Below are 27,049 nucleotides of genomic sequence, written 5' to 3'. Positions count from 1 at the left end.
ATAAAGAACTATATTTATAACCGTGTGTGGTATTGATGTATCACTACATATTAATTATTATTTGATATTTATTATTAGAAACCTCGAATTAAGGCTTTTTATACAGTTTGAACTTACTGCTGGCTAGGGTCTTTACATATAATATTATTTAATATTTTGTAAAACAATAATATATTTATAAATACGAGTATATAATATTTTTCTGTAATAATATTGACGTCGCATGGTTGAACATATGATGTAGTAAAAAAAGCTTACATAGATGTCTCAAATGTTATTACTATGTGAAAACATTTTCACAGTCGTCGCATTATTATCCCCTATGCGATTTTACAACATTTTATCACATATACTTCAATATTGTAACATCACAAAGATTCCCTATTTGTTAGTTGTATGCTATGTGACGATAAATAGATGTTGTTTGTAGAAGTCACATATGAGAACATAGATCTATAATCGCATAGAAGTTATAATCACATAATTGCACACAGGGATTATATAGGAGCGATAACTTTGTTTAATATCAATTTAACGTTTTCAAATATACATAAACGGTAAGATGCAAGATACTTAAATATTGAAATTCTCTACAGTATCGAAAATAATATTGATATTAGAATTAATCTTTAAAATCTAAAAATAGTATATATTCAGCATCCCATTAGTTTTAAGTCAATAAATTATCTTTTCGTGTTTAATGATCATCATGTTCCTAACGCTAACTTGTTCACTCCCCCTTATTTCGTAATGCCTTGGTATATTTTTATAGATATTGGTAAATTTTTAAATCAACAGAATTGTCGCTAAATGATACTTGTACGTGTTACTCAATTAGTGTGAAGTGGCCCTGCTCTCCGGGTACACAATGAAAATGAAAATGAATTAATTCATTGGTAATCATAATATTATTACATAACTGCAATAACCACGGCGGTCCGTTCTCGCCACGGTCATAGGTCAAACTCACGATTTTATTAATTAAATATTAATTCATGCTAACACACACATTATTCCTAAAAATAGATTTACTGCTCTATCTCTCATTATACTAAAATTACTTATACATAGTGTGTCAATTTTCCTATCCAACTAAATAGACACACTTGATTTATTTTTATATTCCCTAACAAATAACATTTACAATGACATAATTAATCTAACGGATTTATCATCCGATAATATTATCACTTTTTAATATTTATTTATTTTTATTATTATTATTTTTTTGTTTAGAAACTTATACTATAAATTAATTTGTCTTGATCATTAATTTACAATATACAAAAAATGTTATTATAATAAAAAACCCTATTAAAGGAAATAGATGATGATGGCTTTAATCAAGGGAACGTTGAGATGTTGGAAGATATATGATAATAGGAACATAAATAGTAAAATATATCGTGTGGAAAAAAGACTGTAGCTATGAAGGAAATCAGGAAAATTGAACAGTAAATGTGAAGCATTTCATATAATAAAGTCCTCATTTCGATTAGAATAAGGAGAATCATTCAACGATAAATAAAAGGAGTGATTCAGCAGGTGACTATTTAAAATAACTCAAGTGAAGCAGAAAAACTTTGACAGTTAAAATATTTCCCATCCTAACTCCAGATAAGATAAAATTGACAAAATTTTCAAACTACATTAAAACCCACACCTCCTTAAATATTTAATTAAAAGTAACTATAGCAGATATGGGCTAGGTTGTTTAAAATCACGTTCATTTAGTAAAAAATCCATAATTAACTCTTGTTTAAATACACATTTATTCAATTTACTTAATGAAATCATACTAACATAATCTTTTACGAAGATGTCTTTTAGACAAAACATTTAATTTAATTTATAACATTAAACTAAAAACAATAGCTTTTAATTTCAGACTTTATCAAATTGGACAACTAAAAATCGAAAAATTTACTTTTCAATGTTAAACATTTTTTATAAACAACTAATACATCTAATAATGACTTACGGCATATAATTATGGGGATCAATTAATATTTCATGCCTTAAAATTTTCCAGTTTTTGCAATCCATGAGCCTTTGTCTCATCTCTAATACTCCATAGTATGTAAGTCACCAAAAGTTATAACATTATAACATTCTAAAATGGTTGAAGTAACCTCTGGCGTTCCTCAGAGCGACTATCTAAATCGATTATTTTTCTCAATTTTTGTTAACTCTATATCCTCAAGGCCTGGTTAAGTTAAATTTTTATTTTATGCGGATTACATAATGATATTAATTATTAACTATAATTACATGTGTAATATTAATATTCCATAAAACTAGATCATCAATAGATTCCGTTCTATTTTAGAGTGAATTCGACATTTTTACAGATGGGTATCTCACTTGGGTCTATCATTCAACCTTTCTAAGTATAAGGTTATCTCTTTTAGATGTTTATTACGTATTTTAACTTCCTAATTTTAATGGCACTGAAATTGAACGAATTTCCTATATTAAAGATCTTGGTATTTACTGTTCATCTAATCTATGTTTTAGTCTTCACATATATACGATAATTAATAGAGCACTTAAAGTTCTTGGATTCATCATACGTAACACTAAATTATTTAAGTCCATTAGGTGCCTTTGTACTTTATATTATGTCTTTGTCTATTCCCTTCTTGAATATGGATTCGTGGTTTGGCATCCGTATTTAGTCAAAAATCAAATACGATTCTAACGCACTAAAAATACATTTTTAAACTTTACTGTCTTCAAAATGAATATTCATCTCAAACCTCATGATTACTCCAACATAGGACAAGTTGCAAATATCCCTACTCTTTTTCGTCACTATAAAGACTTAGATTTCTTATACGCAGTTCAAAATAGTTACCTGAACATTTTGGAACTCCTTGCTGTTATTCTTTTTAGAGTTCTATCTTATTCTTCTAGAAATCAATCCCAATTTTATGTTCCAGTTCATAAGACCTCTTATGAACACAATCATAGTCTACATCGTATGCGTAGAGCTACAAACAACAAATAGTCCTTAGGGCACTACTTAAATTTTACTTAAACATTAGTTAACTCTATTATACGAGTATATATATTTTTGAACTATTAATATCCAAATTATTTCTGTAATTAATTATTTATGTGTTTTATGTATACCCGTATGATCACATTTCATAACGTATCACCCTATTTGTTATACATTGAAAATTGTCGTTTGGCATTTAATAAACAACAATAATAATAACATTTCTACAAATATTAAAAATACCGGCTCAAGCCTCTCAAATAAAAAAAAAATTACACATTAATCCAAAACACTACGCTAAACAATTCATACCCAAATTCAAACGAATTAGTTACCTATAAAATTGCCTCAAGAGAAAGATTTTTAGACAACTGAAAAAAAAAAAGATTTATTAAATTATTTCAATTACTTCACCTAGTCATTCTTGGAGTAATATAAGTGAAAATATTCTTCTACTAAGTTGAGGAGTATTGTATATGAATTTAATTTTTTACACATTGAATATTCTATTACAGATTGCAAATATTTCTTAAATAAATAAAAATTTAAAATTGAAAAAGTCGTATAATACTAATAAATAACGATTATAATTTATTAAATAGGAATTTTATTAATTTTATTGCTACTAATATAATAACAGTATTTATATAGAAATTAATTTAAATACAATGCAACTTTTATGTGATAACATCGGGTTATTTAATTACACTTGTTGGATAAATATAAAATTATTTTTGTTGACAGTATAAGTAGTTTTTTTATTTAGTTTAATATTTTGTAAATTTCTTACATAATACTTGTACGAATATAATTTAACTCATGAAAATAATTATTCACTTTTATTTATTATTACAAGATTTATATTTGTTTTTATACGAAAGTGGTTTTTATCCAACCATTATTTTAGGAAAAAAATACTTTAGATTCTCTGTATATTATTTATTAATTGAATAAAAAAAAAACAGACATTTAGAAAGGAGACTATCTGGATAGTTTATGATTATCTAGAGTTTTTTTTTTAGTTTTAAAAAAAATTGAACAGTAAGATCGTTAGTATTTTTTAATTATAATATTTTAAAAAAGTACTTAAAGTCGTGTATTAGAAAATTTATCAGCATTCATCATGGAATAATATTACTATTGATGATCTAAAAAATAATGATAATATTAATTTGATTGGGTATGTTTTTACATTGGCTTGAGAAATCATCTGTTTGATGACAATGAAAACATGTTATGGTATCGTCAGTAATATAGGTGTATTTTCTTAACTTGGTGTTCACTAAAGTAACCGTGATCGAATTAGACACTTCAGATAACTAAAGAACTAATTAAGATAACTAGATACTTAGAGGCAAATTCTTGGTTAATATAACTTGTCTGCGAATGCTTAGAATGTGTGAGAATTGTTTTGTAGAAAAACAAGATTTTATATGAGAGATTGGTGACGTGGTTTTGATTTATTTTACGTTTAAAGATTCTAATATAAGTTGATTGGGTATAGTAGGGTAAACATTAGATTAAATGATCTTTTTTGAAGCGTTGATAAATTTACGAATAGGGATTTATATTTTGTTAACATGAATAGAATAATGAGTTTTAAGTACATTTTCCACGACAGTTTGACTATTGAAAAACACGCAGAATCTGTTATTTGAGATTCGTAAAATGAAGTGAATGTTATTAGCTGGTACAATTTTACTGATTGCGGGGACATTTTCGATTTGTTTGATGTTATTGATCAAATTACTATTGTGGTCTGGTGCTAGAATAGGGCCACAGCAACTCCTGTTTATCATAAAAGGCGATTAAAAGGAGGTAGCGGAGGGCAGCAGTAACCACTACTACCGACCATTGGCGATTTTCGCAGAGGATCTAACGGCAATGAAAGGATTTGGTGATGACAGCTTGAGGATAGCTTAAGTACTGGCTCACCAACTGCGATGCAGAAAGTAAGAGGAAACTACTGTATTATACATCCTGAAGATAATGACATGATGAATACAGTAGAATTAAAAAATTCCGGAGGTAAAATAGTCCCCCATTCGGACTCCAGGTGGGGACTAAAGCTACTAAGTATTCATTGAAGGAGGAGAACAAAATAAGGAAAAGTAGAATAACAACGTGGAATGTAAGGTTTTTAGAGATCTGTGGTAAAATGGAGAATCACAAAATTGAAATGGAAAGACTTTAAATAGATAAAATAAGAATAAGTGAACTAAAATGAACAGGTAAAGGATATTTCTGGTCGGAAGATTATAGAATCATATTTAACGAAGGTGAACAGAGAGTAACAGGAGTTGGTTAGTTAGTTTTGGTTGGTTAGTTGGTTTAGTTAGTGGTTCATACTGAACAAAAAAAATGGGAAAAAAGTAGTAGAAATTGTTCAATACAATGACCGAATAATTGCTATTAAAATAGAAACTAAAACTGTTGATAAATTTATTCTACAAGTATACACGCTAACCACAACTCATAAAGATGAAGAAATAGAAGAAATTTATGAACAAATAAATGAGGTAATAAAAATGGCCAACGAAAAGACAAACCTGATTGTGTTAGGAGACTGGAATGTTATAGTTGGAGATTCAAAAGAACACGAAGTAACAAGTGCGTTTGGTCTATGTACAAGAAACGAAAGGGGAAATAGGTTAATTGAGTTCTACAGAGAAAAAATCTAAACATTATGAATAAAATGTTTTCAAAACTAAAAGCCTATGTATATAACGTTTATTGACTTAGAAAAAGCATATTTACGAATTTACGTATTTACGAAGAAAATAACACACGATGGAAGAAGCGAAATGGACATAAAGAGCAGAATAGCACAAGCAAAACAGGTATTTTACAAGAAGAAGCACCTATTTACGGCAAACACTGTTAGCTTAAATACCAGGAAAACTCTTATAAAGAAGAGGAAAAATAGTTTAGACATATTATGAGAAATAATGAATGGATAACGACGATAATAGAAGGAAAAGCTGGAAGAGGTAGACCAAGAACACTATTTATGAAACAGAACATAGAAGACATAGGAAAAACCAATTATAAGGAACTAAAAGTGGATCTAATGGAAAGGGCCAGTTGAAAAACCATCGAAATGATTTAACCAATCTAAAGATTGTAAAAAAAAAAAAATTCATCGAATTAAATACGATTGCTTGATTCATTTTCGGTAATACAATATCAGAGGCTATTTCGGCGAATGTTTGAGAATTACGTTTATGATGGCTAGAAGTGTTAGTATCGCTCATATTCATGTTAATTGGCATTTCACCCATTATATTTAATTGCCTATTTAGTCGGTGTAATTATGACTATGAAAATAATCATATTATCCGATCACTGGGTATGATAAGAGTGATACACGCAACTGCTACGGGAGCTATAAATGCGATGACAGTACGAAACATACGTGTTGCACGGACGGGTGGTAAACACTAACTGCTTTTACTATAAAGTTTATAATTTACGTTAATTGTGTTAATATGTATAAAAAATAATAATTATTTTGATAATTTATTTGATTACTTATGGAAATGAATTAGTTAATCATACATTTAAAATGTTTTTCTATATTACATAAATTAAATAAATATTAAATAAATTTTAGTATTGTTCAATATAATAAATGTACAGTAGAATCTTCATTGGTCGTTTGTTGCGTAATCGTCATTGTTGGCATAGATGTACTTAAATTGCCTATATAAAGTGCCGTGTTATAATTATTTGCAGTGGTAAACGGTATGAATTTGTATTCCACGATGAATCGGGTTCTAACAAATAATAAATGAAAATAAAAAAATACCATCAATCATCAGAAAGTTTAGTTTTCTTATCGATAACTTTTGATATCTCACACTTTTTTCCTGGCCATGTTGGATATTTGGCGTGTAATATACACGCTCAATATCCAATAATAGTAATAATAGTACTAGTATACACTGACGAACAGTATTGGGTCAAAAACCACGGGTCGACCTTGGTGAGACCTCATGAGGCCGGAGCGATTTGGATTTTTTTTTTAGGAAATCTTGTTATAGTAAGAATTGAATTGATTTATACAAAATTCAGTTAATTTATACTTTATGTCTATATTTTGCTCCACAAACAATATAAAAAAAAATAAAAATAAAAGAAATCACAAAAAAAGCAGAGTTTAATCGTGTGAATAAGAAAAACTTTATATTTAAATTTCAGTCCCATCAACTCCTCTAGGTAGTAATCGGGATCATTAATAAAAATTATATATTTAATAGACTCGTTCTTTGATAATTATATAAAAATAATCATAATTCACACACGAAATAAAATAGATAAAAGAAAGAAAATAAATAAAGCTACCCGCCAAAGTATAGTTATGTCATAATTCACAAAAACCATAAATAATTACTACACACCCGAGTTTCCAGGGCGTTTTCCCTGAGACACATCGAAGTACGGTGTCGTTTAACCATCCATGGTGTTGCTTCAATGGTGGAGAAAATGAGACAGTCTTTATGTTAATTAAGTTTTTGGTGACGAATTTCTATTTTAACTAACCGATAATCCCATACAGATTATATATGGAAAAATCATGACAAACGCTAGCAATTTCGGTTGACAAATTAAAATAAGTAGGTAACGTCCGGAGACGTCTTTATTGGGCATATCCGGAGGTGGGTAGTAATGGACTTCGTTCCATGGCAACAAAATTTGTACGTTCACACAAACATCACGTGAATTATAATAATTGGTGTTCATAATTAAATAAATAAAAACGAGGAGACATGTAACGGAGCATTTCCGTGAGAAATGGTCCTTCTCAGGAAAACTATATATACATGAAATGACAGTACACAATAGCACCCATCTTGGGTCACATGCAGAAGTTACCATTTTACACTGTCAGACAAACGATGACCGTGTAAAATTGTATTTTCTAATACAAAACAGATATACGATGCTAGTTTAGGATGCCAAAAAAGAAACAAATGTGTCAATAACATCGTACTGACAAGGCGAGAATGTGTATAAATAGGAGAACCGATCACAAAATAAAACATATCCTTTAACATTCTTTATTTAACTCTTCAAATAGGAACATTTATCCAGTTCAAAGAAAGGAAGAACTAGAAGAATGAAGGATAGGCTGACCACGGGAACGACGACAAAGAGTAGCATATATAATCATTCAGATGCGACATCGCAGGCAGAACATTATCCACAGCGACGGGCGGAGATTAATTGTACATCGCTTATATCATATTTACTTATGACAACGGTGGATACCTGCGGCAACTCAGACCACGGGTCATTAGTCGGACGACTGCCACGGAGGACAAACACAAATCAGCGAGGACCCGTTTGCTCACGGCGTTATCCGGTGTCCGTATGCTCCCGAGTTCCCACATAATCCGGCAATGATATAAACGAAAACGGCCCTTTTTAGAGCCACCAGCCTTCCACACACCTTCTATTATTTAATGTACGAGGACTCGGGTCAGTCGATACATTGACGGAAAATTATTTAAGTTCTCCCGAGTATTGCCAATGATACCATGCAAAATTCTATACATGTATCTCACATGACAACGAACCTGTTGCATTGTATAATTAATAATAATCGGGGACTGACTCCTACGTTTATTTAAGCCTGTTAATTGGGACCAAGACAAGATATTCTCATATATTATAAACAGATATAAACTTTTAAAATAAAAATATTGTATTGCCGTAAACTTTTTTTTATTTTTCAACAACGGTGGAGTCTACAGAGTCTATGGATCAACGGTATGACTCGCACAGATTCAGACTCAATTTTGTACCTTACTAACAAATTTATATCAAAACCTGTAAGACTTTAAAGTGTCTACCACTATATTTATTTTTGATTTTTATTTTTATTTATAAAAGAATTTGGTTCATTAATTGACGAGTATTTTCTATTAATTATATTATCTTATAAGCAGTAGTACTATTGTTGCTTTTTAGGCTATAACATAGTGAGAAAATTACTTTTGTGTATCTATCATACAGAAAATGCTTTAACTTAAATGTGTTATCATCCAACTTATGAATTAAGGTGTCTTTCCATCTTACGTTACCATAGTTATGAGACCTGTTCAAGATAGATGACGAAACACTATGATTACATGTAATTATAATGGTAATGTAAATGTAAACTAATTACTTAATCAGGATAGCCGAATCGTGTTACTGTCTAAATTCAAGTAATCGAATTACAATTTTTGGGTGAATATTCGTTGTAATGTAAATTTTTGGTTTTAAAACAACCATTGCTAAAGAGAATTATAAAAATTAAATTATCTGTTGACGAGTATTTGAGTCATTTGTTGTCGGAGGTTTTTTTTGCTACTATAATAATTTTTAAACCATTTCTCGAAAATTATTATTGACCAAATATTAAGTTAATACTAAAGACAATCATAACATGTAATCGTACATAAACGATAATTCACTTTCAATGTTCTAAAGTTGAATACGTATACTTTTCCAACTGTTACAAGTTAGAAGTATATTTATAATACGTAACTTTGATTCATGTAACGAATATCGGCGTAACCACGCACTCCATAAGTATCAATTAACTTTACACGTGTATAAATGAATCAAGTATACTGGATCGAACGTATCCCTAAATGATCAACTCGTGTTATGTACATTGGATTTTAACCTTAAGATTATAAATATAATATATGAAACCGAAATGCTCATTATTTTCATCGAATATCGTAACTTCCGGATAGGATCGAGCCTTGGACGATATAGGTGATAAGTGAGACGTTCGACGGTACGTGGTGTTGAGATTGAAAGGAAATTTCGCCTCACAAACGATGTTAGTTGCTTACTATTTAAACGCACTCGTTTCGGTTTCTGTTGCCCGCAGGACATCTGGTCCGATGACGTTCTACGGAGACGATTATCGGCCGGACGATGAGCCGCCACCGGAGGCCGTCCTGGAAGAGAAACGGATCCTGGAACACCAATTCCGTCGTCCATCGCCGTCGCGGTGGTCCTCGTCCACAACATCGTCGTCCACCATCCGGCCGCCAGCCGCGGTCAGGCACAGCGCGAACCGGTCGCTGCGCGCCAAGCCGTCCGGTAGCTCGCCCAGGCGGAGTCTACAACGGTCGTCGGCATTCAGCAACCGGAGATCAACGACGACGGCTATCACAGACCGCGGACGGACAGCTTCCATGCCGGCCGTACCAGTTATCAGGGTAAGTGCTTGTCTGGATTGTTATTTAGGTTTTAGTATGATGCCGGACTCGCTGTGTGTCGCGCTGTGTCACGTGTCGTGCGATTTTCAAAACATTGCGATGCTATAATACGTACCACGTTTTTATTTATTTTTTATTTCGTTACTACCATCAAAATATCGGTCACACAACATCGCTATAACGTTCAGTCGTAAAATCTAATAAACTCTGTTCAAAATTTTAATGAAACCAATTTTTATGGTTGGGATTCATCTAGATCAATGGTCTTCAACCTTTTTTGACCTGCGACCCACTTTTCTTACCAAACATTCTTCGCGACCCATGTAAATCTCGTTAGCCATGAAAACCAAATAAAAAAGTTAAAATTGTTTAATGTATGCCATTTTAGAAGTGCTTTTACAACTGAATAAATCAAAATTTATATTTTTTAGGTACCTATTTAGAAAATATTTAATTTTTAATATAAGTAATGATACAAAAAAAAAAGCAATGTAATGATTCCGAAAAATGTATATGTTTTGATACACAAAAGAAATGAGTGCCATATTTGTCCTTCCGGACTGTTTTCACACGAAATACCTCCACCTCAGCTCAGTGTAACACAATGCACTTTATAGATATATGAAATGTAAATGAGATTTATAAATTAAGTCGGGCTATCACTTCATTTTATTGTTCATTATTTTTTTTTCTTTTATTTGAAAATTGAAGCTTCAACAGCAAATACTATTTAATATTAAATGTTATACATTTGATGTGTTAGGTGTTAGATTTAAAATAACAATATTACATATGAAATATTATATAGGTGAAGTTAGATGTAAATTAAGATTTACTAATATAATATTTGTGATACTTAATAATGTGACTATTTTCATAGTTTGTTTTTCGCTAAATACTTTTACTATGTTGGATGGCGTATTCAGGTCGGTGCGTATTGAGGTAAATTATGTACACTCCTTCACTATGTGTTCGACAGTTAATGATTAGTGTGGTATGTGTTGCTTATTGATTTGAGAATTTTTTTTTAATTAAGTATAAGTGTTTGAGAAAAAATTGTTCATTCTAATCTTCTACAAATTTAAATTAATATAAAATAGTATGGTTTCGGGTTTATCCGAAAACATTTTTATGCAATACCATATAACATACATTATATAATGTATATATAAATATGATTTTTTTAAATTTTAACAAAAAACTTATCGCGACCCAAACTTAAAGCTTACGCGACCCCAAATTGGGTCGCGACCCACTTGTTGATCACTGATCTAGATAATCTGTTATCCAGATAAATATTTGATATATTAATAGTTAACTAAATAATTATCCTAGATGAAATATTAATCTACCTAGATGAACCTAGATAAACTCCTTCGTATTCAATAAAATAAAAGTCATTTTTTTCGTTAATTTATTTTATTGGTAGTTAATATTTGATATTTAAATTTTTAAATAATTCTGGTAACGACAAGATAATATATTATATATTGTTGACTTTATCGTTAATGATATCTAATGCTCAGGTTTAGATTTGGTATATTTTGTTGTTATGTTGACTAGTGAGCTATTATATTAATGGAAATGTGGTTAATAGATTAAGTGTCATTTTATTTATTATATGTATAAGTGTAAATTATATATATTTTTTTCATATGGCGTAAATATATTGGTGAAAAAGCATACTCATTAAATATTAAATTAATAAATCAACAAAAACTAGGGTAGATAGATTTACAATATTATATTAAAAGTATCTTAATAAATAACAATTGTATGTTTATTAATATAAATTTAAATACATACTAAAACTTTTGAAGTTTTACAACAATCAATTTACTGTGATATGTCACATGTGTAAAATATTTTTTTGTTAATATATATCCTTAATTTTTAAAATGTTTGTTAATTTATACTCATTGTGTATTGATTAATAATAATATCAACTACCAATATTAATATAAACATATTTTCTGTGTTTAAATAATATTGAGATACTAAGTAGTATACTAGCGTCTAAGGTGTACCTACTCTTAGAAAGTTAGATTTCATAATATAAAACAAATTTATCTTTATTTTTATCTTTATTTATATTTATTTAATCCCAACACTGTTAATTTCACGGTAACATGCGATTAATTCAATCAATATCATATGATATACTTATACGTAATCATGTGATTCAGCTTATCAGAGAAAATGTGTTGTTAAACACGACACATATACATATACGTACTTGTAGCTGCAATTAGGTTGATAAAGTTTACTCTCGCACACACACAAATAAAATCTACGATAGATTATAATCTTCATAGCTGGAACTAAGAAAATTGTACTCCTTCAAAATTACATTTATTATAATATTTAATAGCTAGGGCTTTGCTTTAATATTCTCAAAAACTCATAAAAAGATACTGTAAATACATTATTCTATAAGAGTTCGAACAATTTTAAAATCATCAAAAAATGCATTATTCATATTTATAATTCACGTAATACGTTTTTATTTCTACATGCTAATTAGAATATAAGAAATCGTACATAAATAGTTTTTGAAAAAATAATATTGTCGTAATAAAATACTCGGTTAAAACTATTGATATTTTGTTTAAGAACCGTGTAAAATGATTTTTTTTTAAACATGCTGATATGAAATCGAAAAGATTTCAGTTGGTCGACTTGAAGTTATGTGAAAGTGCTCATGGTTTCTTAATAACCGTGCAAGTTCTCATTGTATATTAAACACATTATCGTCAATTAAATCTCTTCCCCCACTTACCGTAAATATGATATAATTACAGTTTGAATGTATTATCTGCATACGAATCGTTATAGTTTTCGGGAAATACATAATAATGATCTTCTGATGTATCGTGTGATTTCATAAAATTTAATTAAAAATAAACTAACCATTTTAGTCGTACGTCGACTAGGTGTACAGTTTAAAACTTTTTATCTGGTTCAGAAAAAAAAAAAAAAAGTAATGAGAAGCGTTTTTGTGTCACAGAAACTCGCGTGCTATAACTGCACAAGAGCAATGTGTACAGGGGTAAACGGGTCCGTAAACGTATTAAAAACTGGTAGTAAAGGGGAGGAAAATGGCACTCGCTTATAAGGTTGAAAAAATGTTTTACCAGTAACACGAACGCGCAGTTGATTTAGACGGGTGAAGTAAAACGTCCGAAGTCATACAATTAGAGCGTGATCGTTTTACGCGGAAAAATAATTTATAATGCGAGGCGATAGTTCTTGCGAATACGCCCCGCTTGGGCCAAAGAACCGTATGGTACTGCAGATTGTAGTAATTCGATATTAAAAACGTTCCTGTCGACTATAACATCGGCTTCCTGTATTTTTAACGGCGCTATTGCGTGCAGTGCCATAACATAGTTATTAATAATACCGTGCGGTGTAAAACGATAGACATCGTGTGGGGGGTATGTACAGATACGTTCAGCCGTACACGATTTCGGAGTTATTGTTTGTAAATTTTTATCGACAGACATCGGTGCATGCTATTATGGTTTTGTTTTGTATTATCATTATTTTATCGCTTTTGCTAACGGTTTTCGCATCTATATTCGTTTGTGTTTATTTGTGAAAGCAAAGCGACAGTATCTGTCGTTAATTTATGGTCATTGATTATTAATGATCAAATGCGAATGTTCAGGCTGCAATGCGTGTCTAATATCACTGGAAACTTGATAATTATTCGAGTGCAATGCGAAGTTACACATTTAAAAAATATATTTAAACACATTATACGTAGGCATCGTAATATAGATGATAAATTTAGTTATACAAGAAAAAAAAATTACTAAAATTTTATAGTTACGGAAAATGTAGTAAGAATTACTATTTTATAGGTGAAATGACTAAAACAGTATAGTTATTAAGACTATATAAAAATAGTTGATTTCAATAGTGAATATTACTATATTTTGTAGTTTATTTTTTTTATACGTTTGAATCAACTATATTTTATAGCTCAGATAATTGAATACTATAGCAATATATCAAATCACTATAAAATATAGTATGTCATAACAGTCGAATGTAATTTGGCGAAAACTGAACACGCGCGAGTCGCTAACACAAAAGTAAAATAAGGCAAGATGCAACACGCGCGGCATGAAATGAAAATTCTTAAGAATTTTGTCTCTTACAAAACGTATTATGAGCTAATGGATGGTGGTCACCATTACCCTTTTATCAGTCGTTTATTAATCATACTTTGCAACACTCCTACAAGAAAGTTCGACGCACGACGGGTTTCTAAGTTTCTACGAATTTAAGTCAAAACGGTAAGTTTTTTACACTATATAATAAATATGCAGTAGATTATTAATGTATACAGTTATTTTCGAATTTTGTTCAAATTATTTAAATAAATATCGACTTACTACATACTCCTTTAGTTTATTAACTATAAAGCTTATTACAAAGCTGTCTTGATTATTTTAAATCTGTATTTTTTTATATTATTTATTGTAAAAAACCCATACTGTTTTTCGAATGAGAACGTACAGCGTCGCACATGGTAAGACACCAAGGTAAGACTTGGAACAATTAAATACTCCACCACTTGCAATTAATTAGTATTAAATTTGTTGTATAACATGCATGGGCTCGACCACATTTGTGTCCACCGCCCATGACGAATTCTTATTTGAAAAAAGTATATATATCCTATTGTTACTTGTTTTTGGAATATAACTATGTACAAAATCTTAAGTATGTTGTTATTTTAATTAGTCACCAAATGACCAGTAAATTTGTTACACAATAGAAAAAAAAACTATAATAATATTTTATTTACATAAAGGAAATTATATTTGGATACCATATTTAAGAACGTTCTTTTAAATTTTATAAGTAAAATCATGAACTAGCCAAAAATAATAGCAATTATGATAGGTATAATTTGAATGAATATAATATTGTAATTTTATAGTAGTGGTTATTACGAGTTATAGCTTAATAAACTGTTAATTATAGTAAATTAAATTTCTGCTGCAGTGATATGAACTAAACCTTCCAGTTCTAACTATTATGAATTCCAGTGTGTATTACTATAAATACTGTTTGAACAACTAAATTAAAATATACAGTGAACTATAAAATTTTAGTAAAAATTAATTTATTTTCTTGTGATAATGACTATAATAATTTAACTAGAACATTATATTAAATATCATTAATATTATAGCTATCCCTATAGCAATTATAAAATACTGTTAAATTTACTATTTTAATAGTGGGTTGAACTGTTTTTGTTTTTTCCGTGTATGCAAACAAAATTCTCCCAAAAAGGTAATGATGCATATTTATTTACTTATGTGTTTATTTTGTGCTGTTTTTTATTCTTTAAAGTTTAAAAATCAGAGTTGCAAACTTATATTATAATATAAAAAATAAATAAAACGTTAATTGAACAACTCTCAACGTCAGAGGTATAGATTGATTTTCAGTTTTGTTAAATTATATTTATACAAACAAACTATTTAATAATTGTATTGTAGGGATACATATATATATATATACTTTGAATGTGTGTGCTTTTCTTGATATTTTTTTCAGAAATTATAATTAAGAGTTACACATTATAAATATATTTATCAATGTTGTACGTAAAGTATGTATGAAACTAGCATTCTTGTGGTAAATTATGCAACTTTGAATATGTACAGGAATTCATGGCGTTACGTTGATAGCGTTGTTTTGCTGATCCATAATTATCCAGTTTTCTTTAAAGCTTTTTAGTTTTCTTGAGTTTTTTTTTTTTTTTTTTTGATTTTGGTGTACTAATTTAATAATTAAATAATTTTACTGTGATATAGTTTAAACATTAATTCAATTGCACGGTGCCAAATAAAATCTTAGGGAAATTGGTGAAATGCATATTTTACAATTGTTATTAATTTATTCACACACGAATTGTATAATATTACTAAAAATAGCCATTTATTGAAAACACGTACTAGATTAATATTAAAATATCCAGGCATTTATAAAAAATCCTCAACAATAATAATAACAACGACGATATTATACGGTAATCTAGATAATGATTATTGATCGGGTACCTATATTTTCCAATTGATACAGATGATATTATACGAGTCAGTGCTTCTCAGCCTTTTTTGTCATAAGGCCCCTTAAATTGAATGTAAAACTGTCAATACCCCCCTTAATCAATATCATTAATTTTTTATTGTTAATAATATACTAAATTTACATGCACTATTTTACACAAATAAATTATTAAAATGTAAAAAAAATAAATCTTTTTTAATATATTTTTGAAATGTAATCTTATAATTGTATAAAACATAAAACATATATAACCAAAAAATAATTGGTGATAAATTTAAAGCAATAAAAAAATATTCAATAATAATATTGATTTGGTTTCAAACAAAGGCTAGCTTAATAATAATAATAATAAAAAAAAAAATGTTATAATTATTAATGTGACGGTTGGGTTTGCATATTTTCGCATAGTATTTTTATGTCAGGTGTGATATTTGAAACTGTAATACGCAAGTTTGCTTCTAAAGACGGTTGTGAAATGCATAATCTATTTTTGGTTTTTATAATTTTAAGTTTTGAAAATGCAGTTTCACAAAAATATGTCGATGCGAAAGGTATTAATATAAGTAAAACTGCTTTTGAAATTATAGGATACTCTTGTTGTCGTCTTAACCAAAATGTAAAAATTATTTTTCATTAAATTCGGTTTCAAGAGCTTTAAATTAAATTTAAATATTTCATGGCCCACCAATTATAAAACCGTCCCCAGGATGAGAAGCACTGATATAAGTGATAAGAAATACTGATGTCGAAATTAAAAATATTTGTTGATAGTTTAATTATTGAAATAAGAAATACCTGACTGAAAAAAACAAATATATTCAAAACTAGTTTAATAAATAAACGTCTGTTTATAAAATAATTAAAGGTTATTGTTTTTATAGGAACAATCTACCAGATGTAATATAATTTATTTTCTTTATCGTCATAATATTTTTCCAATCTCAAATCCTTGATTTCCCTGTGAACGAGAAAAATGATTGACGTTTTAATTTTACCAAATTGATTCATTTGTTATTATTATTATTTTTATAACTCTTATTATTATTACCAACATAAACACGTATATCATTATTTGTTTATAAATGCCATCTTATATTGGATTTAGTTTTGTTTTTTCTATTTCATGTTATTTTACAAAACTAATAATTCCGCAATATAATAACAACGAAAATAGTTTTTAGTTTACTGAAAACGTATTATTATACACGAATTAATGACTTTAAGAGCTTAAATATAAACATTCTTTTTTATACATCAGTTAATGTTATTGGGAAAACTCTCGCTAACACGATCGATTTCAGAAAAATAATAAAAACCACTTTTATTCGTGCTAAATTATTTTCATTTGAATATTTGTATTCCGCGTTATTGATACTTCTTGAACGCTGGTAAATTTTAACTTCATTTGTATTTGAAATGGCTTCAGAAATAGAATGGGTCTTAAAAATATCATCAGTTTTTGGAACATTACCATTGAGAAATACAGTAAAATATTGTCGAGTAAGTGTATTAATCAATATTTTTTAATAATTTTTTAAATATAGAATTATTAAAAATAATTAAAGTTTTCTTTTGCTAAAGCGATTTAAATTTAATACCCAATGAGGGTTGTCAATATGTATATATCACGTATTTATTTAGATGGTTAGGTTTTTGAAGGATATCACTTACAGATCTATTTAAAAATATTTTTTTCTAATTTTTGTATTTTATATACAACATTTTAAAGGAAAAACCGTTGTTTATGTATAAAAAAAAATAGTCAATGTTTTATTTAAATTTTTTTTTTAAATTTTAGTCTGTATGTTATACCATCTATGGATAAGTTATAGTTAATTTTATCAAAAGGATATCTTAATGAATATAATTTTACAATATTTAGGTACCCTAAAATTTGATGGCAAAGTTATTGGTCACTTGTCTAGAGGATAATTAATATTTTATAACCAGATATAAAGTTGTTTTACGAATTTTATTAAGATTTATTAAGATAATTTCGTCTTTAAATGGAATAAAGATAAATTTAATGACGAAAATATTCTAAAACACGAAACAAATGTGTATTTTGAAACGGAATTATGGATTTAAAAACGTGTCATGATGACGTATTGTTTATGAGATTTATATTGAGAAAAAGAATAGTCTTAGAACTTTTACCTAAAATTAATATTCAATTGAAGTAAAAAGTAACATGTAATTGTGACCTATAAGCTATAATACATGAAATTATACCGCTATAATAATTGTTTAGAAACTGTAATATAATATTTATAACAAAATTGCAATTAACATTTCTGTTTTATGCGTTCGGAATTATTTTACTTGTAGTTGGAGGCTTTGTAGATGTCAGTTAAACGTCGGATTGTAATATTGTTTGAACAGTTGTTGAAGTTCATTAAGATCGTTCAATATTAAAATGCCAGAACATCATTATAATATTCAGGGAACAAGATTAAAGTTTTATATTATTACTGGATTTTCACGAATTATAGGGGTTGTTGATTGTACTCATATTAAACTTCGATCACCTGGAAATTTACTGAACTGATTATTTATTAATTATTTTTAGAACAAAGAATGTAGTTTGCCACCTTACTTTTTTTATCTAGTTTTATTTTTTATGCTGAAATCTAATTTACCGAAATTAATAAAAATGTTGGTCAGATTACGTTTTGAAAAATTTATAATTCTTATTTATAAACTTCTTTTAGTTAAATATTTAATGAAAATATAAATTTTATGGATTTTTTCTTAGTATTTTTACTAAAAATATTTATTGAATATATATATAAAAAAAAATGTTAGGACACACATTTATATTCAATTTTCATTGTAATTAGCATTGCATAAATCATTTATTTAGTTTCGTGGTATATTTGTATACTTGTTTTCATTATGAAGAATAAACTAGTTGAGTGCAAAATTAAATTGGAAAGATTAATAATTTATTTAAATTTATGTTAAAGAAGGAAATATATCATAAGTATATAAAAATAAAATAGGGTTTTTTTTATTGAATTTCCAAGTTGTTGAAGAATTTAACATTTGAAATTCTAGATATAGTTGCTAGGCAGCCAGGTATAATTCAAGACCAAGTTATATTTAACAACTGAACAATACACTAATAATTTAAAACAAACCAAATGAGAGATACTATTTTATTAGATGAAGCAAGTTATGAATTTCATCTATAGTAGTTCTATTTACCTAGTTAATTAAATATGCTGAATTATTGTACAAGACTCAAATTAAGAACTTAAAATACTGTTGGAAGTTTGTTTGAAGTATAGAAACGTTTTAATCAATACTTAATGTCAACGAATCAATGATTTAAATATATGTTCATTGTAACATTATACTTATTTTTTTTTTTTTTGCCTTATCTATGATATCACATAAAAAGGTTAAATTAAATTAAATTAATTGAACAAATAAATTGATTATTTTTTTAAATCAATTACTAATTTATATTTTAAACATTTCATAAATTAAAATTATTATTGACTCACACAATATTACAATTTATGTTACCGCTATTACTTTGATCAGTATAAAATTGATTGGGATTTGAATTCTCTAATATATCACACATTTTTACTAACTTCTCCCATTTTAAACAACTCTTTACGTTCTTAAACATACTTTTTCCATCTATATTTATTCAATCCATTGTAGGTATTCATCTTTCTATATTTTTACAGATCTAAAAATCTCTCATTACAACAACATTTAATTATTATTGAATTGTCCGCCAGTATTTATCCCATTGTTTCCTTGTTTCTATACCGATTTGTTTTTTTCTACTATATTTTTGTACTTTTTAACCAAACTTATCAATCTATTTACTTTTTCACTAGCAAGATATTTTGCAAGCTATTTGTTCTTGTTTTTAATTTTAGACATTTTACTGTACTATCGATTACACTTAAAATAAACTTAATTAGAAACTAGTATTAATTAGTATTCAAAGCGTATAACTTGTAATTAATTGTCTAAAACGATGTTAACATTTTTATAAATTGACAATAGTATTATTATTAAATAATAATATTAATTATAAATAAAACAACAAAATCATGGGAAGAAAAAAAAATACTGATCTACTGGATAACAATTTACAACTCAAATATAAGATATAGAACACATATTATTTATGAATAAGATAAATTTTAGTTGATTACGTTATCCAATAGATAATTGTTTAATACATTATTGGTGATAGCACCGGCTTTAATTGAGTTGTATACAATTTTTTTGATTTTACATCACATTATTTATTTACAATAAATTACACAACCCTTTTATTACTTTTTATATCTCAAAAAGGCCGTATAATAATGGCTTATATAGTAATAGTTGGTACTGATAGCATATATTTATAGTATTCATTCCATTATTGCCTGCGAAAGACTCCGTAAACAAGATGCTATTATGTAGTGTATGTTCTCAAACGGTTGTACCGGCACTCGTCCATTTCCTTACTATCGGATTTTCTCTGGTGTATATTCCAATTACAAACAATATATATATATATACTCGTATATATCCTCCGTTTCGTTTAACTGATATCCATTTTATAGACAACAGTTTTCCCTTTGAAATGTATTAGCTAATTTTAGAACATTAGAGTTCAAACATGTAAACAATACATGGTTTATTGATCGTTTTACATTGTTTGCACCCTTGATCACTTTTTCCGAGTGTAAACTGATGTATCATCAATTTTACACTTACCATTACGTTAAGTAAAAGATTTTTTTTAATCTTCATACTGCTTTTCTTCATATATAAAATATTATTTATATTGATTTATTTGAATTTTTATTGTTTGCAGTCAATAATATATATAGCTATAGATTTTAATCAATCCACTGTTAGAGTTCATATAATAATAAAATAAAAAATATTTTCGATTAAATTAACATATTAATTTAGTTCATATTATAAACAAAAAGGCTACGGTAAAATATTTATTCAATATTTTCAGTATTCGACTCCCACGAGATCAGTGGCGTACGTAAGGGTAAAGCTAATTTCAACACATTCTAAGGAACAACACATTTTTTTTGAAAAATATTGATTTAAAATAATTATTTTGAAACTAGTGTTGCATCGATCATTTTTCACAAAATATAATTCTGTCGATATCTTTATCATCTAAATCAAAAATTAAATAAATATCAATAAAAATATTGTTTTATTTTTTCCTAAATATATTTAAGAAACAAAAATTTAATATAATATTTTATTATAATAAATTATTTATTACATTTACATGGTTTATGTTTTTTATTTATTTAATTAAATATATTATAACAAGTGATTAACAAAACTTTAACTATCACAGACCTACAATTCCTTGTAAAATATTCTACGACGTACAAATTATTTAAAGTAGATGTTTAGAAAATACAATATTTTACTACGATAGATTAAATTAATTATACAATATTACATTGAAAGATTTGTTGTATGGGCACAGTTTTGACGAGACTAATTGCAATAATAAGCGACCCTAAGCTGAACGGCTCTTGAAGTTTTGATTAATTCAAATGTTCCAAACTATTATTTAAAAACTGTATTTTTTAAGAGGTTCTGATAAAATTTGTTAACATATAAGGTATAAAAAAAATCTATTTCGGATTAATGCCGTTAATTGTAAACCCACATTAAAGTTGATCGATTACTCTTCGCATAATTCTTAACAATTTACATTTTTTCTCTATTGAAATTTTCACACTATAGACGAATACATAAGAATTATAAAGTACTCAATGTTTTGATGATTAGCAACGAATTTTCTCGTTTTTTAGGTATAAGTTGGTTTCAAAATTTGTTTTGAATGGCTTACACTTGTTTAAAAATAAAATATTTTTAATATCTGATATATCAAAGTATTTGAAAATGAATGTAAAGGATTTAATATTTAATCTGGAAAGTAAAATTGTTTAATTTAATTGTTAAATTTAGGTATAAAATACACTCTAAAGCCATTAATTTTTTTTTTTTTTTTTTGAACAAAATGTTATTCAGGGTTAATCATTTCTGGGATATCATTGGTATTTTTCTTTTCAACATCGGGTAGCTTAACATTTTTGCTTTCATCAAATTTGTCTAATTATTCGTCAATCTCCTCATCTATTAAATCCATTAGTTATTTTTGAGTGAACTCATTCATTTTAAAATTACAATTTTGAAATCATGAGTAATTATTAAAAAAATATTAAAAACATCAAACGTCAACTAATGACATGGCGTGGTGTGTCGGCAGCTGTTACCCGTTTGCGTTTCACGCATGCAGTAACGAGTAGGCAAGTTTCTAAATACATAGCAATATACAAACATAATACTTTCCGTAAGCTCTATGATAAAACCTCAATAACTATATCGGTAGTTGATAAAAATTAATGTTGAAGTTTTTAAGTCGTCCTTAATATTCAGGGGCGAGAAAAAACACATGAAAAAATAATCACAATATCATAATCGTACATTTTGCAATTTCAAGTTGTAGTTTGTTTTATCGGGAACACTTGGCTAAGGTACTGTATTTTATTCTAAATTTACTCGCGATAAATAATTTATTAACACTTCGAAAAACCATTATTATTATTATTATTTTATTATGAAATATAAAAATGTTTGTACACGGGAGTGAAAGGGATTTTTTTTATTGTAATCCAAAAATGTATTAAGAATAAATCTAAAATATGACATATGTGATGAGATGCGAAAGCTTAGGTGCCAAATATTTTAGATAATATTGAATCCCGTTTAATAGAAAAAACAATTTTTTCTGTATTTTATTGCATAAACTTACTATAAAATTACAAAAATTAATATTTGTTTGGATGTAAAGTGAAAATTTGCTGTTCATAGTTTTTGAAATAATCAGTGAATATGAAATTAAATATATATTTATTATTATAATTTATAACATTATAGATCAATTTTTTTGATAAATATTTAAATCTTCGTTATGAGCTATATAGTCATTGTAATTTTATTAAATATGTTATAACAGAACTTTAATAAAAAAAAAGTTTTATTCATGACACATACTGTTATAATTAATTACGAGATATAATGTGGTGATGAAATTATTTTAAGTAGATATCTACGATATAAATGAAAAATTTCACCGCAATAGGTTAGACAAGTTACGTAATATGTTAAATGATTTGTTCATTTTTTGCCTTTATACATGATTTTGAATCAAAAATGTTGATGATGACAGGTTACAATGTTATCGAGTTGTATTAGTGGACATAGTGATCTAAGCCCAATCGACAGGACAGCTCTTGAAATTCTGATACTATGCAACGAGTAAAATCTAGAAAACGAAGCTATTTTATTGCGATGAAAAGTTAACCATTTATTATATTAAACTAACTATATAATTTGGGTTTTCTGTACACGCCTTTTATGATGATAGGATACAATAGTACAATGTTCTGTTAGGTGTACAAAACGACCCAGGCCCAAACAATCAAACTGCTCTTGAAAGCCTGGTTCACCCAAGTGTGCCAAACAATAGTCTTATTTTATAACTGTATTCTTTAAGTTGTATAGATATATTATGTTAATATTTTAAGTGTATACATATGTATATATGAATATGAACTTTTTTTTCCATTTTGGATTTGTACCGTTAGTATTGTATACCGAAGTGGATATTAAGTGAAAAGTTCTCGTTCACTTTTTAACTATGTATATATATTTCCTATTGATATCAATAGGAAATATATGTACAAATATAAATATTTTTTTATAATTTATATGTAGAAATATAAATACAATATATATACATATATATGTACACAACTCTACTTAGATATACTTATTTGCCCATTATTATTTTAAGACCGGTTAAACATTTATGAGCCACATTTTCTTGGGCCTCAAATATCGATTCCTCAAAATCAATACATGAGGATGTATCGTGATTTGAAAAATCTTTTCCCGATAACATATAGATTATGTTACGATTTATTTGTTACGTATTTACGATTTAGTATGTTACGATGAATATATGGAAATCGAAATCTCGGAATAATATTTAACGTAAGAGTACAGGTTTCACAAATTTCATATTTTATCGTTAGATCTTCTTTTTTTGCAATTCTGTCTAAAATTCTGATTCTAGAAGGAATTTTAATCATTGTTATGGATTTCGTTTCCTGTGAACAATCAAAATTATACACGTAAATTTCGTGTTACATTGTTCGTACATAGAATTGTGACTGGGCAAAACGAATGTGATTATATCTTCAATTGGCGTAGATTCGAATTGTTCGATAATCGAAGTAAATTGGCGAGATCAAAATGTTCGGTAACACATGGCGATTTTTTGTTTTCGTTAACGATAACCGATTCATTTACCGACGGCTTGTGAGACTTTATTGATTTTCACAGCTCTTATGTCGTTGCTCCAAGTAAATATTAATTCGTTAACGATAGTGGAGTATTCATTAAGTCCAGAAAATATCACGTTTTCCGTAAATTTGTTTGTAAGGACATTTTTTATCCATTTGTATGTTATAACTGGTATAATTTTTTACCTTTTGGTATTCTAGCAAGATGCTTATCTTTTTGCTTCTTATTTCATCAGTCCACCAACTGTTTGATTAGTAAAACAGAACATTACTAATACATTGAATATGATTAAAATTTTAAATTAAATCGCTAAATTTTGGCTGTGAATATTCCATCAATGCAAACTACTGTACAAAAAGTATAAAAGTTTTATTATCACCCTGTTTTAAAAATTCATATTTCAGTGGTATCCAATTTCGACATACACAACTCTTGCATTGCGCATATCGAACCCAATATCGAATATCCATTTCGTTCACTATTTATTGTTTTCTGGGAAAAATAAATACAAATATTTATCCTTTTTCTATTTAAAATAAATCTTTATTTTTTTTTATTTGTATGTATATTTTTTATTGTTCACGGTAGTTTTAACCATTTTGATTCGTTCTTTTTCGTGGGCGATTTTTAACTCATTGTTACCGATGTATTCAGTTGTCACTTTGCAGCAATTGACTTCAGATGTCACAGTCAATACGCAACTGATAATATCTTTAAGGTTTTTCGTCAGTTCGTTATTTGAGTGCGTTTGCTAAATCTTGTTTACGTGAGCGGTTCTTTGATGGACGCTATCAATGACAATGTCGTAGATACCAACTAACGTAACTACATATGAATTTTCGAATATTCAATTACTTTTTGTTTTAAAAAAAATTATTTTTCAGATTTTTTTCTAAAGAAATTTTGCTTCTAGTAAGTTTTTTGACCTATAGTATATTATCGAAGCGGCTTGGCGTTTAGATGCTTTTATATCCAGTGTCATGACTATTAAATCGATACAATGAAATTTCTTAATATATTGACATGCTTAGAAATTTAATTTTAATTGTTCACCTTTGATCGTATATGCCATAACACAGCATTCTGCCAAAATAGAAGTTCCACTCTTATTCATTAATTAATCATTATTCATTATTATGAATTTATTAAAAAACATTTTTTTCGGCATTGGCTATTGATGAAAATTATATAGTTCTTGCAATATATTGCTTGGATTTACTTTAACTTTTGCGTCTAATTTATTCTCAGTGCGTTGTTTTTTAAGAAAAATCACAAATATATACACATTTTATGTTTATTTTTAACCTGTTATTTATTTTGTATGGCTTTACAGAAATAATATTTTCTAACAATATCATAACAAATCATAAAATTACAAAATAGTATTAATAACTGGTACATAAAATATAAAATAGTGGTTTAACTTAAACTTAATTATACTCAAAAATAAAGGAAGTGAGAAACTTCTTAACAGCTTTTACGTGCGCTTATTTTCTTCGTATATTTGGAGGTTTAATCTTTGTCAGTACTAGTAACCATTGAAATGTTGTAGATTTTACAGTTCCACTGATTGTTCTTATAACGCTGTTCAGTTGTGTATCTTATTAACGTGCGTATTTTTACATCAAATTTGGGACCCGAACTCCGCTGTACTATATATTAAAACCAGTGCTGCTATTTTTAAAGTTTTTGCATCGGCACCACAACCTGTACCAGCTATCATTTGTACGAGATTGCATCGAGATCTTTCTATTTGAGGTACTTACTTGCGCTTTAAATGTAAGTGCGCGATCTAATGTAATACCTAAGTATTTTGGACAGATATTATGGTAACTTTATTATTATATTATTATGTTATATATAAAGTATATTATATATTATTTTATTTGTTATAATGTAAATTATGATTAACCTGTTTATATATATATATATATATATATATATATTATACTTATTGTTTATAATATTTTATCGTTAACTATAGTTTTGACCGTGTTGAGTCTTTCCTGCACATTAACGGCATTTAACGTACTAAAGCTGCACTGTTCGATGGTCATTTGGCAACAATTTTTTTTAGTTAATGTATAAGTTACATTTTCTTCAAAATTAGTTGATTCTATCGCGAGATTAATTGGAGTAATTTTCGTAATTGATTTTTAACCGATGGTTTGTATCGATTCGTTGCTCGTTTGTGCCTGCTGCACCTTGTTGGTTTCAGCGAGTTTTTGGATAACGCTATCAATGCCAGCGGTTATGGTTGGTTTTTCGTTGTGATCTGTTTACTTGACAACACACAAATCGTTTGATTTATTGCAGCAACTATTGTCTTTATTTCTTTACTTCGCAGAATCGT

At 27.8% G+C, this 27,049-nt stretch overlaps 1 protein-coding gene across 1 annotated transcript in view; it reads left to right on the top strand.

Moving 5' to 3' along the window:
* LOC112683705 (GTP-binding protein REM 1-like) overlaps positions 1-27,049 on the top strand; it is a 165,682-nt gene that overhangs the window by 12,938 nt on the left and 125,695 nt on the right. The window contains exon 2 of the mRNA XM_025554852.1: positions 9,894-10,227. Coding sequence (XP_025410637.1) covers positions 9,894-10,227 — 334 coding nt within the window. The remainder of the gene's footprint in view (positions 1-9,893; positions 10,228-27,049) is intronic.

This window comes from Sipha flava, unplaced genomic scaffold (assembly GCF_003268045.1).
Source record: "Sipha flava isolate LNK unplaced genomic scaffold, YSA_version1 232_pilon_pilon, whole genome shotgun sequence".
NCBI classification, from domain to species: domain Eukaryota; kingdom Metazoa; phylum Arthropoda; class Insecta; order Hemiptera; family Aphididae; genus Sipha; species Sipha flava.
The sequence above is the reverse complement of the archived record's forward strand: the minus strand, read 5'-3'. Positions and strand labels throughout refer to the sequence as shown.